This window comes from Macaca fascicularis, chromosome 1, assembly GCF_037993035.2.
Source record: "Macaca fascicularis isolate 582-1 chromosome 1, T2T-MFA8v1.1".
Taxonomy (NCBI): Eukaryota; Metazoa; Chordata; class Mammalia; order Primates; family Cercopithecidae; genus Macaca; species Macaca fascicularis.
In genome coordinates, this window is record NC_088375.1 from 55,362,932 (window position 1) to 55,378,553 (window position 15,622).

At 32.4% G+C, this 15,622-nt stretch overlaps 2 protein-coding genes across 26 annotated transcripts in view; one reads left to right on the forward strand and one right to left on the reverse strand.

Moving 5' to 3' along the window:
• CRB1 (crumbs cell polarity complex component 1) overlaps positions 1–15,622 on the forward strand; it is a 500,591-nt gene that overhangs the window by 452,402 nt on the left and 32,567 nt on the right. The gene's annotated exons all lie outside the window — the stretch shown is intronic.
• DENND1B (DENN domain containing 1B) overlaps positions 1–15,622 on the reverse strand; it is a 279,648-nt gene that overhangs the window by 160,519 nt on the left and 103,507 nt on the right. For all 25 annotated transcript variants that reach the window (XR_012430982.1, XR_012430989.1, XR_012430990.1 and 22 more), the window contains 2 exons: positions 11,212–11,261; positions 9,115–9,234 (listed from right to left, as the gene is read on the reverse strand). Coding sequence is in view for 13 of the 25 variants with exons in the window: in XM_065539215.2 (XP_065395287.1) it covers positions 9,115–9,234; positions 11,212–11,261 (170 nt within the window). In the remaining 12 variants the exon portion in view is untranslated. The remainder of the gene's footprint in view (positions 1–9,114; positions 9,235–11,211; positions 11,262–15,622) is intronic.

Consider the following 15,622-nt stretch of genomic DNA (forward strand, 5'->3'; position numbering starts at 1 on the left):
TGAAAAGGGTATGGCTTGCAAAAGTGTTCAAGATGCCTCCCAAAATAACACCAATTATTTATCAACATTCTAAGTATGAAAATTTAACCTAATCAAAAGACTTATAATTATATCATCTAACCAACACTCTATACATAATTTGTGAAATATTAGAACAGACTCAAATTTCAACCACAGCACTCCCTGATACATCAGTATGTACTATCACCATACTAAACCAAGTCTAGTTACAAACAATGCTCTCTTTGTAAACACATACTGGCTCTCAGTGATAACTTTCTCCTTTTAAAGAACACATATCATTCATACTTTTTAATAAAAACACCACATATAAAAGTGGAACTAATCTATAATGTAGCCATTGCTCCTAGAAACGTCAAGAAAGCAAGGACATTTTCTGTTGTAAATAAACAACATCTACAGCAAAGAGTGCTAACTGGCTATTTGCAGGCTACGTCTAACCTAAGGGCATATTTTGTTTGGTCAACACTGTGTTGTTTTTTAATTAAATAAGTTGCCAACTTCCAAACCTGAGATAATTCACTGTAAAAATCCAGACTTCTTCTTCCTCTTAAAAATCAAAAGAACTGGTAATACTGGCCACACATTTTTCACTGCGCAACAAATGCCTAGGGCTGAGTTGTGGCTTCTGTCTTTGAGTATGACGTGTACAATTCAGATCACCATACATACCCCAACTTCCTATTGTTAGGCACCTAACAGGTTTCTCTCATTTGAGTCCCTTACCTGGTCCACACAGGTAACCGAATTCATAACTCCTGGTAAGCAGCAACTGCTCAACAGTAAATCCTACTGACTACTCACTTTCTTATCTGACAAGAAAATGATCCAGGGTATACAAATTAGTCCAGCAATTCCAATTTTAACTATACTCTGCATACACTTTAAGTCATTTAGACCTAAATTTTAATTATACTCAATTTTAACTATACTCTATGTACACTCTAAGTCATTTTGCCATATATTTAATATGGCAAAAAATAACATCATTTTTTAAAAGAAAATTACATCCAAAACTTTTGAAACACACACACATACACACACACACACACACACACACAGGTAAAAAACACTAAGTTATATAAGCTTATGTTGCTAGAGTAAGAAATGTTATTTTCAAGTCTTTATTTTGTGGTTTCTTAGGGAATTTTCAAACAATGTATGTTCAAAGCAATTCATTTTAACTGATTATCAATAAGGTAAAATGTTAAAATGTTTTTCACTAAATTTTATAGTCCCAAAGTGAGTCAAAGTCTGTATTCTTACAACAGAACACAAAAATCCTAGGAAGTTAAAAAAAATTACTCAACATATTGTAATAAGTGAATAAGACATTTCACTTGAATTTTTAAAACTTAACAAAGAATAACTGTGACTCTCGTAGTCTTGCCAACATATATAAATGTAAAACATTATGAGCAATTATTTTAAAACAAAGTACAGGAGATTAGTTAAAATTTAATTGTAAGATCATTTCCTTAATTTTCTGTAAAGACATAAGGCAAAAGAGACAGATATACATAAAGTCATGAGTCCATTTTGTGGTAGTAAGAAGACTTCCCCCACACTTCTACTTCCACTATAGAGCTGATAAAACTTTTACATTCAAAAGTCAAAGGTTAAATAAAGGAAAGGAAATGTTTTTTGTCAAATAGTCAGGTAACCACTAAAGTCTAAGCGATCAGCAGGAACCTAACTTATAGTAATCAAATAAAACTAAGGAAACTGCCTTTCCGTAGGAAAACGTCTAATGTCTAGAGGCTGTTTTTCTGTCTGGAAAATTGACACAAAATGTGTAAAATTGAAACATTCTGCTTCTGAGGGATTTGCCCAAAGGAAGAGTGTGAAAGCTTCAAGTTTGGTATGAGTTAAAGGGGGGAGGGGGAACTACAAAGGCCCTAAACATAAATCTGTCTTCCCTATTGGAGTATTTCATTTTGAACCCTTGGCGACAATTTTATAGTTATAAAATTATGTTACTCAAATTAGGTAAAAAAAGTTATTTCTTGCATTTTTGCTAGCATATGAAACAATTCTAAGTACAAATAATTGCCAGATTTAAATTAGTAATATCTCAGGATATTTTTGAAATCTTGTTAAAACTAGGATAGAAAGAACTAAAGAACAGAACAGTGACTCAAAATTAAACGTCAACTTTAATATTAAATAGGCCTAAATTCTAGTATTTTTTCTAAAAGGTGAACAAAATAAATAGAAATCAAAGAAATGTACTAACTTTCAAATCTTGTAAAGACCTAAATCCAGGAGAAAATGGACACATGGTTTACATAGCATAGTGTGCAATTTTCTTAGAACTCTGAGGTAAATCTAGATTACAGTAATTTGAAGTCCTATAATAGCATCATCCAGGAGTAGACAAAAGCCGCTTTACAGCATTATATACAAATGTTCCAGCTTAGAACTCTAAGGACTAGAAGAGTTTTTTGGCTTCTTTTTTTAAATAATGTATATGTCACTAAGCAGACCACTTGGCTAGGTAAACAAACACTAAATGACGTTGCTGTTAATTAATTGCCACTTAGTATCATTAGTATCAACATCTTTAACCTAAAAGAGTCTCTGCCAGTCAAGAAATCCAAGCAAAATTATTTTCTGCTATTTCTAATTAAAATATTCTATCAATTTGTACTGTTTTATTTTACTTTGTATCGATATACCTTAAAGCTTCTTAAATGTATGGCATTTTAATTATGTCTACGCTTTTATAAATACCTAAAATATTTTAAACTGTTCAATATCAACAAAAACTGAAGAGACATTCATAAATGTTTTTATTTTACAATTTTTGGATTAAAAGGCAAATTCAAACAGTAGAACATAACTCACAAATGAGAAGATTTTTAGGAAAATATATTTTATCACAATAGAAAAAAATTCATGTTTAGGATATTGGAAAGACGATAGGAGAAACATTAATTTCTATCTAAGAATATTAATTCCTTTGCTACTGACAACGAACTCTGGATAATCAAGCCATTATTATCTCAAAGTAGAACAGCTGCAAATGGAGAATGCTTCAGAATAAAGGCACTAACTTTGCACAAAAGACATCTTTAAGAAGAAGGTATTAACATTTTTTAATATCCAAAAGTCATAATACGTTTCTGGTAAAGATATAAGAAAGTGATTAAACATAACCAACATTCAGAAGGGAAATATTTTTGTGTGAAATCTCAACTTACAATAAAAGAAACAATAGCAATGAACAATTGTCAGATTAAGCATGTGTAAATATTTGAGGCACTTAGGGATGATAATATGAAAGCCATTGTAGCTTTTTCAATTTATGAACTCCTTTAGATGCATTCATTCATTTTACAAACTGTGAATAAAGACTACAGTTAATCATTTACTTTGACATCCCATAGAAAAATTTGTAAATGTATCTTAGCAAGTCTTTTGAAATAAAACTAGAACTAAATACCAAAACATAAGTGTCAATTATGTGTTCACGAATATACGTGACTTTTATTTTATCTTTTAAACTTATCTAGATCCTCCAAATTTTCTATAGCAAAATAAATTATTTTTGTTATCAGAAAACATGGTTAAAGGCATATATCTACGTCTTGCTTATGCAAGGATTTTATCATACTTCTCAATAAATTTTGGCCCTATTAAGCACATGAATTCTAAAAGTCAGGTCACTCCTACAAAACTGCAAGTAAAAAGGCTTTTGCCAGCTACTCATAAATAACTCAGAAAATGAGCATAGTTGATCTTCTCTCATATACTTCTGGAAGCAGCACAGTCTGTTATAAAGGAAGCTGGCCTGTAAATTAAGAGACCTGACTACCCTAAACCATTGTATGAATAGCTCATTAGATAATCCTACCTTCCTTTTCCCCCTAAAATTACCAGTTATTCTAAGTCTTGGCTTCATAATGAAATAAGACAAACTAGGCTGGGCGCAGTGGCTCACGCCTGTAATCCCAACACTTTGAGAGGCCAAGGTGGGCTGATCAGGAGGTCAGGCGATCAAGACCACCCTGGCCAACACAGTGAAACCCCGTCTCTACCAAAAATACAAAAATTAGCTGGGCGTGGTGGCGCGGGCCTGTATTCCCAGCTACTCCGGAGTCTGAGGCAGGAGAATCGCTTGAATCCGAGAGGCAGAGGCTACAGTGAGCCGAGATCGCGCCGCTGCACTCCAGTCTGGTGATACAGCGAGACTTCATCTCAAAAAAAAAGAAAAAAAAGATAAACTTTTTTCAACTACATCTTAAGGGTACAGTAAAATTAAGTAACCACTGTTGGAGGAGGAGAAAAAAGAAAATAATTTTAGGTGTAATAGAATTTCTCCAACCATCTTACAAATCATTCCCATCTGGTTGAACATTCTGTGTTGAAATTACAGAGAAACATCAGTATCTGGCTCAAAGATTATAAAGCCATCCCATTAGCAATATTTTTTTCTGTTTAAATCCCAATTTTCAAGAACACTGAATGAAACTGTGCCATTCCCATTCTTCTTATTTCATTTATTTATTTATTTATTTATTTATTTTTGAGACAGAGTCTCTGTCGCCAGGCTGGAATACAGTGGCACGATCTCAGCCCACTGCAATGTCCGCCTTCTGGGTTCAAGTGATTCTCCTGCCTCAGCCTCCCAAGTAGCTGGGATTACAGGCATGCACCACCAGACGCAGCTAATTTTTGTATTTTTAGTAGAGGCAGGGTTTCTTGACCTCATAATCTGCCCGCCTCGGCCTCCCAAAGCACTGGGATTATAGGTGTGGGCCCCTGCGCCAAGCCCCCATTTCCATTCTTAATTCTGCTATATCACCATGATCACCTGACTGGTATGGAGTGCCTATATACTAAAACACACTAGTAAGATAATTTCCTATCCTACAAACACACACATATTTTACCTGGCAAAAAATGATCTAGCTAAATTCCTACTAATTTTTCATATAATACCTATAGTTCCATATTTACAGTTTATTATCTATATAATAACATCTCAAAGTTTTAGAGCAGGAAAAAATTGAAATGATTTTTGCTTAATATAAAAAGTAGATAAATGCTGAAGTGAATAAAGTAAAAAAAGTTCAGGATATATCCCTTTAGATGTTTTTATAAGTACATACAATCATATATTAATATACAAATATTTATGTGTTAGCTATTTTTAAAATACATATACATTTATATACACATATAACTTGTTCTCTACAAATATAAGAACATACCACAAATATTATTTTGACATTTTTCACCATGTTACAACAGATCATAAATATTTCTCTAAGTGAGGGTATATATGTGTGTATGTTTTTCTTAATAGTAAAATAATGTTGCACTATTCATTTATTTTTTCAATAATTATCTATTAAGTCTTTTAAGAATTATGTGCCAGGCACTATTGTAGACACTGGGAATATATGAGTAAACAAAAGACAAAAATCCCTGCCCTCAGGAGGGTAACATTCTGGTGGGAGAGAAGGGAAGGGGTTGGGGGACAGAGAGGAGGTTACAAATGTACCATAATATACCTAATCAATTCCTACTGAGGGGCATTCATGTTGTCAACACTTTTACATTTATTTGTTATTATTTCTTTAAATTGACAGGTAAAATTCTATGTACTTATTGTGTATACTTGAAAACATTCTTTTCAAGTATAACCTCCTCTCTGTCCCACAACCCCTTCCCTTCTCTCCCACCAGAATGTTACTCTCATTGTTTGAAAACGTTGTTTTCAAGTACATATACATTGTGGAATGACAAAATCTAGCTAATTGGCATTTTTTCCTACTATAAACCATGCTATAATAAATACCTTTGTTCACACTTTTCTCCTCACTCTTAGAAATAATCCTGGATTTAAATTCCTAGAACTGAAGTTACTGACTGAAGAAATATGAGATTTTATAATTCTAATAGATACTATTAAATTTTCCTTCAAAAGCTTATACCATTTTATAGTCCTATAAACAGCATATGAAGTGTGTTCTCCCTCATGCTTATTTAAAAATTTTTTCAATTCTGCTAACCTTAATGGGCTCATTTCTTTTACCCTCAGCAATGCTGAGCACCATTCATAGCTGCATATATATTATTTACATTTCCTCTGTAAGTTATCAGATGCTTTACTTATTTTTCTATCAGATTATTTTTCTTATTAAGTTGTAGGTGCTTATTATGTATTTTGGCTATTAACTCTTTCTTACAGTGGTTGTAAATATATTTCCACCAGTTTATTATTTGCATTTTAAATTTTACTATGCTTGTCACCATACAAGCATTTTCATCATTATGTGCTCAAATACACAAATCTTTTAGGGATTCCATGTAGACTCTCGCTGCCACAGTAATTTTTTCCTTCTAGTTGACATTTAGAGTTTTATCCATCCTTTCAACAATTATAAAGCTAAAAGTGGTGACGGACCATCAAACCAGGTGGATAAACTTGGACCAAAAGCACCATAACTCCTCTTACTGTAGCACTTATAGAAATCTATCAAAATTCCTTTCCAGGGGATACACTGATTATAGCTTACAAATAGACATTTAACTATCTATAATTTTCCAATTTCCTGAATAAAATGCTGAATTCCATTATATTTGAATCCTCCACTCACTATTAAAATTAAATAGTTATCTAACTTACTGGTTATTCTCTAAATCAGCTGTTCTCAAAGAATCCCTTCACATACTGTCTTTCAGGAAAAAATATTAAGATATGCCATTAAAATCTTAAAATGTCAATATTTTTTCTAATTTACTAGGAAAAACAAGCTGGAGAATAGAATTTTCTAAATTTAAGACTTTCCTCTATGATTTTTTCATAAAGTTTTGATACCTCCTATTTCTTATCTACCAAAAGCACTGTCAAATGACAAAAATAAATATAAAAGGAAAAATGATTTTAAATAAAAGATAAAATATTCAATAATACTGTGAAATGTTCTGTTTATTGTATACATGACTTTACTTTTGGTTTTCATTATGTTTATATAATATAATCATATTTTCTGCAGGTTAAAAACTCTTCCTACTTTAAAGAATATACCACAACATTCAGGGTTCTTTTACATATACAAGTTTAGAACCACAGATAAAAATAATTTGATTATTGTACTTGCTTTAGAGTTTGTTTCCTACAAATTAATGACAATTGGGTTGCCAATATGGACCTTATACTATTCTTTCTGTCGATTAACAAATATAGTTCATGTTTTATATAAATATTTTCAAATAATGATTGCTTTCCTCAATTTAAACAGAAATTCCTAAGAATATTTATTCCACAAGCACATTTACAGAAACTGTTCTAAACATTCAATAATTATTTGTAAATGATTAATAAATTCAATGTATTCAAGAGTTCAAAACAAAAGGCTGAGACTCTTAAATTATAAATATCAGGAGGTCAGTTTAGAGGCAGTGAGGTAAGCTATAAAATACAGACTCAAATCTTACCTGAAAATGATGTTTACTCTCAAATGGGTAGACAAAAACAATAAAGGTGAGGTGAAGTGTGTGTGTGTGTCTGTGTGTATGTGTGTGTGTGTACTGAGAGAGAAAGGGAGAGTAGGGGAGAGGAGGAGAGAGGAAGAGAAATGCATGCTAACAACTGATGAATCTAGGTAATGTTTATATAAAAGTTCATTGTGCCATGAAAACTTTTCTGTAAATCTGAATTTTTTAATGAAAAGTTTCAAAAATTCATTGAGAAAAAGAAGAAAGCATATACAGCTTTGGTCTTTCCATCAGGGCAAATCCATCTTGGGCACAATGCATAAAGATATACTCCTGTTTAAACTGTAGCTTTTGAACTTTCAGTGTGAAACAATGATGAAAGGAACTCTCCCCACCATTGCGCATACTGTCATCTCCACCCCCACTCCCCAGCCAACCTGCTCCAAGTTCAAAAAATTAACCTACAGTTTTAAGCATGACATTCTTTTGGATAAAGCGTAAGTTTTAAGCACAATTGTTATCCAGATGAAAAAGTTGTGCTAAAGAGAGAACGGGGGCACATTCACAATTCTATTACGTATAAAGCAGTTAAGCACTTACTTTTGAATAAAGCTTGAAAAAAACTCTCCAGCTCTAACCAATGTTCTAAGTAAATTAACAAACACTCAATGAATGATACAAATGTAGCTAAATATTAATAGCAAATGAACAGAAAGACTGATTTTATAACAAAGTTTTCTTAGTAATATATTATTTCATAAATTGTTATTTCTTTTCCTATGAGCATTTCTAAGAAATCTAGCTTGACCAATATCCATATTATAATAATAGTATAATGTCCTATTTTTATAGACTACATCTGGATTTCTGATTCATCAGGACATATTGCAAGGATGCTGACCTTTAGATCCCTTTCTTCCTAACAGTCAGCAACTCAGATCCCAAGTCCACAGGCAGGACACATACTCTCAACTACCTACTGAATGAAGGCAGATAATGTAGGCAATTAGACAGGACAGATAGGACCTGTGGAAACTAGCAAGCCCATGACACAACTAAAAATCTGCTATTCAGTTCCAGTTTATTGTCGCCATGGCAGAATTAGTAGATATCCTCACTTTTCAAAAGGAATGTGAAATATGAACGATATACAAAACTTCCTAAAATTCGTAAGGTTAATGTCCTTTAAAATTTTTAAAACACCCAGTAGCCAAATGAAAACCTCTAAACGCTTCTACCAGGTTCATCAGTTTGCAACCTCTGTCTTAAAGCCGCAGTTCACTTTTAAAAATCCAAGTTCAGGTTCAGTGACAGAAAAGGGCATACATTAACTTATCTTTTTGTATTTCATTTAATAGGTGAAACTCCTATATTATTTGAATCCATCTCTTTATATTTAGTTTTCAAAAATAATTCTACAAAAAATTAATCTTTAAAAAATCGATTCTTTCAAGGAAAGTTACACTATGATAATGGTAAATCTTTAAACTTAACTGATTCTGTATACAGAAAGTCAGGAAAAATTATTTTTCAACTTGCTTTTAAAGAAAACAAGTTTTTCTTCATCCCAAGCACAAAAAAGTACAAAAGAGAGATACAGTTACCTATTTTGCATCCAATTTTTTTTTTACTACAAATACTCACCTAAGGATGCATAAACAAATTGTGCCTCCTGACGTGAGTCTGCAGAATCCAAATCTCTGTTTACTTTCAATGTCTGTCAGTACAAAGGTAAAGTGCTGTCCAACTTGATTCTGAGACACCCTAAAATATAGTAACATTATGAAATATTGTATCTTGTTTGACAATTTTCTTCAAGAAAAAAGCAAGAGTATATTCATATGTGACATTGGTTTCATCTTTCTAATCAGCTGGTTCTTGAAGCCAGAACTATGTTCTGAAACTAAAGCAAGTGTGAAATATATAAACACCAAAATAAGTTGTAATACCTCATAGACTGAACAGTTCTGCATATATTAATCTCTCACTAGCAAATCATAAGGTAGTCTACCATAAATGTTCATGAGACTAAAACTGCTCATATTTCATAAATTATCAAAATATTATTACTGAAACTGTAGAAGCTAGAAGTGATGACTAAGTCCTTTTCTTCAACTCTAGCCACTTTTCCTAATTATTCTAAAATTGCTTAGATAGCAAATCATGTCGCTTTAGAATCTAATGGTAGCCACCACCAACTCTATTTAATTGCTTCTCCTGTTGACATTCTCACCCAATAAAGTATCCTACAAAAATACCCTTGGTATATTTTTTCCTAGAATTCTCTTGTATAGCTATCAATACACTGAGAAATAAATTTCCAAGTATAAAATAAGAATATAATTTCTACCAAATAAAAAAGGCTTACCAGCTAAGCTGTAAAGAATTTTAGTCAACTTTGAAGTATCATACTACCATAATATGTGTCACACTTTGGTATAAGGGGCAATATAAAACGTTACATTGAATCTTCATTTCTACTTAAAATATATGAATATATTTCCTATTACTGGCTATAATCTTGCCATTAGATAACCATAACTGAACTTGCGCTTCCTTGTCCCAAAATAAAATATCCATGACACCTACACTTTGGTTTTGAAATAGCCACAGCGATTGTACAGAAGGAAATAAATTACTGCCAGTATCAATGCTACAAACAGTTTTGTCAGGAAATGTTGCATTTCAAATGCTGAACATTTAACAAATACACTTTTAAGGAGACAGGTTTTTCTTACACTTTAATAAACTCAAAAAAAAATAAACAAAAAACAAAAAACCCTCCAGTCACAAATGTGACCTCTAGTGTCCAAGGTTCATAATATGCTTTTCGTAGCTGGATCCTAAATCTTCCTTACTATTAATATGAAACTTGTAACTTTTTTTGTTGGGGGTAGGGCAATGATTCCTCAGATAAGGTAAAACAAGGAGTATCATTCATCAACAGTGCTTATTAGTACTGATTAGTCCATCATTCAGAAGGCTTTATCTTTAATACAGTAAAATCATAAAGTCTCACTAATATTTACTATAGCAAAGTATTTTCTTAAAATAAATATTCTTTCAAAAACTCTTCATATCACCCTCTTAAGAAAACTGATAATAAGAGTATTTAAAAAATCACATGAAAAACAATAAATGATCTGTTGTTATGCTCACAGGGCTGTATGTTCCATGAAATTTCAACTGTATGCAATTTCATCATTCAATATTTGTTCAGTTAAATATAAAAATAAGATTTGCAAAACTATAAGTTTCCCTATAGCTTTCCATAATATTACACTACTTCTATAAAGCTATTATTGAGAGACAAGTAGCCATGAGTTTTACAGCATGACACAGATGGTCTTTTCAATGAGGATGAAGTGAGATAGGAACCAGGAAACATATATATCAAGACATAACTCTAAGACTCTGATCAAGGTCATATTAATATTTTTTTTCCACTAGTGCTCACAATTTCTACCTGAAAAAGAGAGAATAAAGGGAAAAAATAGAACCTATTGGCAATAGTGTTTTCAGGCTTGTCTTAACTGGTCATAGTAGAGAAAATAAAAGATGTGATTTAAAAGGCTTCGTCTTCCAAATATTAATTTTCAACCTCTTTTCAATCTCTAGTAGCCTTTTTGTGAGAAGCAGTAAAGAGACGCGACATTTTATTTTATAAAAAAGCATATGTAATCATTTTTAAGTATGTACTAAAATAAGCTACATTTATTTTAAATGATACTTATACTGTACCTTTCAACGTCAAAGGGAAAACAGAACTTTGGCACACTCTGTAGTATTTCCTACAAATGGAAATTTCAAAAAAGAGAAATGTTTTAGAATATTTTTTAAGATGCAGTTAAAATTTAAGAGACATTTTCTAGGAAAAAAGTTGCTTTCTTTGTCCTTAAGAAAAATAGCACAGGTTCCTAGACTAAAATAATTGATTATTAAAAAGGAATTAAGTTTGTGCTTTGGCAGATTGCACTGACAATGCCACAGAAACCCCAGGGGGGAAAGGCCTGGCCTGAAGGGTATTAACACCCTTCACATCCCCGCTGGGATTCCCTTCAACAAGGCCATATGGATTTTACAAGAAGCACCGCACCATATGGGTAAGCTACGTCTGCTGCTACTTGTACCACAGTCTAGCCATAGGGACTTCTGACAGATCCTGGCTCAAAAATATAAATGTTGTTTCAATTAAAATGCAGGCAGAGAAAAGGGAATGAAGTTGGCAGCAGAATGAATTACTGAGAGGTATAACAACTCTACATGTCCCATAGTCAAACAGTTAAAAAAAAAAAAGAGAGAGAGAGAGAGACTTTCTATAGCCAAAGAAACATTTACATGATTCAATTCTTGGTATTGTTTTATCTTAACACTCTTAAAGAAATGTGTATCTAAAAACAAGCTTTCAAAAACATAGCTTCTATTCTGTGCACTTTCATTTAAGAATTGCCTAATATGAAAATCAATGCTTTAATAAAACACAGAAAATAATCTGAATGATTTTGAAACCTTCAGTTACTTAAGTCATTAAAAATAATTTAAAAATCTTTTAGAAACCATACACATTAACAACTACAATAAAATACAAATAATTATCAGTTACTTGGCAAACAAAGTCTTAAAAATCTATTTTATTTGAAAAATACTTAAAATTAAGTCTGATTCAAAAGTTAAACTTTAAACTTGAAGACAACATCATACAACTTCAAAGTCAGGCAATTTTACAAGACAAAGAGTTTTATAAGGGTGTTTCCTATTGAAAAGAAAAAAGAGTAAATATCTTAAGGCAGCATTCATCCTCACTGAACAATAGTTTCGCTACCACTTCTTTGCCACTAAAACTAAGGTCTACAGAAGTCATCGGTATCTGAATATTTTACTCCTATACATAAATATAGCATTGAGTGTTTTAAAGTGGAATTTCTTGCATTCTTTTAAAAAGGTAGACTACAATAAAGTGTCAACTAAAAATAAAATGTTATAAAACTTCAACATCAATACCTAAGAGAGCTTCAAGTACCTTAATGCACATAAGCAGAAAGAAAAGCATCTTGTAAAAAAAAAATCATCTATTCCTAGGGCAGGGTACCCTGGATTGCTTATAATCACGTGCTTTTAAAAGTATGAGCACAGATTCCACATTAAGCGAAAGCTAACTGTTTCACCACTGACAATATTTTGTTAAATGTAGTTTAAAAAGTCACTAAACTTGCAGTAAGTTAAATTCTGTAAACTGAAAAACAGTTCATTGCAAATGAGACCAGTTCATTTTCATTTGACCATTGCTTAATCCTTATCTTGTACTTCATAAAGTGAAACTATTCACTATTTTTACTATACATGTGAACACTATTCGGACCTCCTCCTATAAAATTGTCCACATAATTTCTGTAACAATAAAGAACAAATATTCAAAATTCAATACCTGCCTCTAAATACACAAATTAGTAATATATTTCACATTAATTTTAAGACTCAAATTAAGAAGAATGCTTCCCAGTTAGTTGCTCAATCTTTCACACCCTCCCCCTCCCTTCCTCCACAAGCAACACACATGCACACACTTCTGCGAAACAGCCTCAGCTCGCTTCCCAACTGGCAGAAGCATCCCTCAGGGGACAAGTCTTTAAACCTCCGCACTCTTTAAAATTCAACCAGCCAGCAGGTCTATAGACTAGTGTATAAACAGTATAGACAAAAAAAAAAAATCCTCTCTCAGCTTATGTCAGTGACAAAGCAGCTCAGCAGTTGACTGTTTCTCCCCTGACAGCATAAACTGGGTTTACACAGATCAATAGTTGGAAGTCCTACCTAGCTCCTAGGCCTTGGTTTTCTTCCTTAATTACAGGTGCTATTGAAACTGAAGTGTAAAAAAAGAGAGAGAGACTTGGAGGGAGGCATAAAACACATGCAAATAGCTTTTAGGAATTCTCTTAGCAGTAATATTAATTGAAAATTATACTTCCACATTTATTACAAAAGAGTGTATTAAAGCTGGTATTTTCACTACACAGTGTTTTTAATATGACACATATACAAACACACACACATGCACACACAAAATTCTAGGTTAGCATCCACAGATTATGTGAAAGGTTTAAGACAATACTCTCCAGAAGTTATCAATTTTTCCTTTTCTATAGACTTTTGCATTTAAAGAATATTCCTTAGCCAAGAAAAATTATTTGGGTTTCAGAACCCTACTAACTCTCCAAAATGTTTTATTTTTATGCCAAGAGTATATTGGCTAACATATGTCAAATGATAAAAATAGGAATAACAAAAAGAATGGATGGAATAGAATACAAAATTATGAACAGCAAAATGAAAGAGGTAATAATACATATTTCTGTGTATGTCCTAAAACAGCACTTCCATTATCATATTAATGACTGGAAACAAGGACTGATGAAAATTTATATTTTGGGGGGTTTTGGGCTCCATACCAGTATATCTCTAGTAATAAGCATTACAATAAAATTCATCTTATAAGAGAGAAGACAGCCAATTGCTAGGGTTAGAGTGGCATATTAATTATTTATCCCATCAGGTTACCATTTAGCACCATAAATTGATCAACTGAAAAGGAAAACAAGCATTTAAGAATTTACTTAAAAAGAAAAAACACTAAAGTTTACATCTTGATCAAAGTTCTTAGAATTTGTTCTTAGAACAAAGGTCTTTGAACTTATCTGAGAAAAATCTAAGATAAAATGAGATGTGTCACTGTTGATATCACTAATTGTTTTTCCTCCTTCTCAACTACTTTGTCCTCCACTGTACACTGAAATACTAGTGTTCTCTGAAATTCATAGTTTCTTCTCTTCCCTACTCAATAAGATATACCTGTAAGCAATCTCATCTACACCCATAGTTTCAACTATACCTACTAAATCTCTTAGTCTTGTAGTTTAGATATTTCTCCAGGATTATGGCTCTAACTACTTTCTGGTATCACTTTCTAAATGTTCCCAGACACCTCTAATGAAGAATGTACAAAACTGAAGTTGTTCTTTTAGTAATGGTCCTTATCACCTGAACTGGCAGCACCATCTACATAGTTACCCAAATCAGAAACACGGTAGTTACCATGACCCCTCCTTTTCCCTGACCCCCACATATAATTAATCACTCACCAAGTCCTTTCATTCAATTTCATAACTATCTTGCTCCAGATGTTCTCAATGGAGGTGGAAAGGATTAGAAAGAAGATGAAGGGGTTTTAGAATCACTTGGGAGTGTTTTTCAAAACACAAATTTGAAGGCCTACATGAAACCCACAAGGGTCCTGAGTCCTTAACTTCAGTTTGAATAGCACCAATAATTAAGGAGTAAGAGTAACTGTATCAGTTAAGGGTGCTTAATGTATATAAGGAAAAGTTATACTCTCATAGCAAGAAGTGATATGGTTGACTTGTTCAGAGACTGTTTAATTCAACCTCTACCTCATGGACACAGAAGTCTTCCCTCCTGCCCTGCTGGACTAAATTTGTTGGTTTTTTCCTCAGCTATCTCTACTCATGATCACAAAATGAGCTTCCAGAGTTCAGCACATCCCATGAAGACACAGCAGTGTTCAGTGAAAGAAGCTTCCCTTTCTGTCAGTCTTTTTATCAGTGAGGAAACCTTTCCCAGAAGTCTGATCCCTGACTTTCCCATTGCATTTAATTAGCCACAGTCATAAGTCACTCCTAAACTAATCCCTGGCAAGGGAAATGGTTACCTATGCTCAGTTTAGCCTTAGACCAGTTAGAGTAAAAGTCAGAATTCAACCCATTCATCTCCCGATAACCATGACACATGTAATTATAGAGAAATATAAGTGAAGTATTATATTTTATTTCTTAAGAATCCTCATAACGATATTAATCAAATAATAATTACATTTATACTAAAGTTCTCATTAAAAATATTACACAACATCATATAAGGACAATTTTAAACTATCTGTAATTTTATTTCATATGAATAACACTTTCAGAATCATTTTGCTACAACTAAATGGGCTACTTGTCTAATTTAATCTAATTTTTCACAAAGGCCATGAATTTCTAAAAAGATGATTACTTAATTTTGAATATTATCCCCCAAATAAGTGAGAATTACCTAATAATACACATTCATTCAATTTATTTATACTTTACACAAGAGA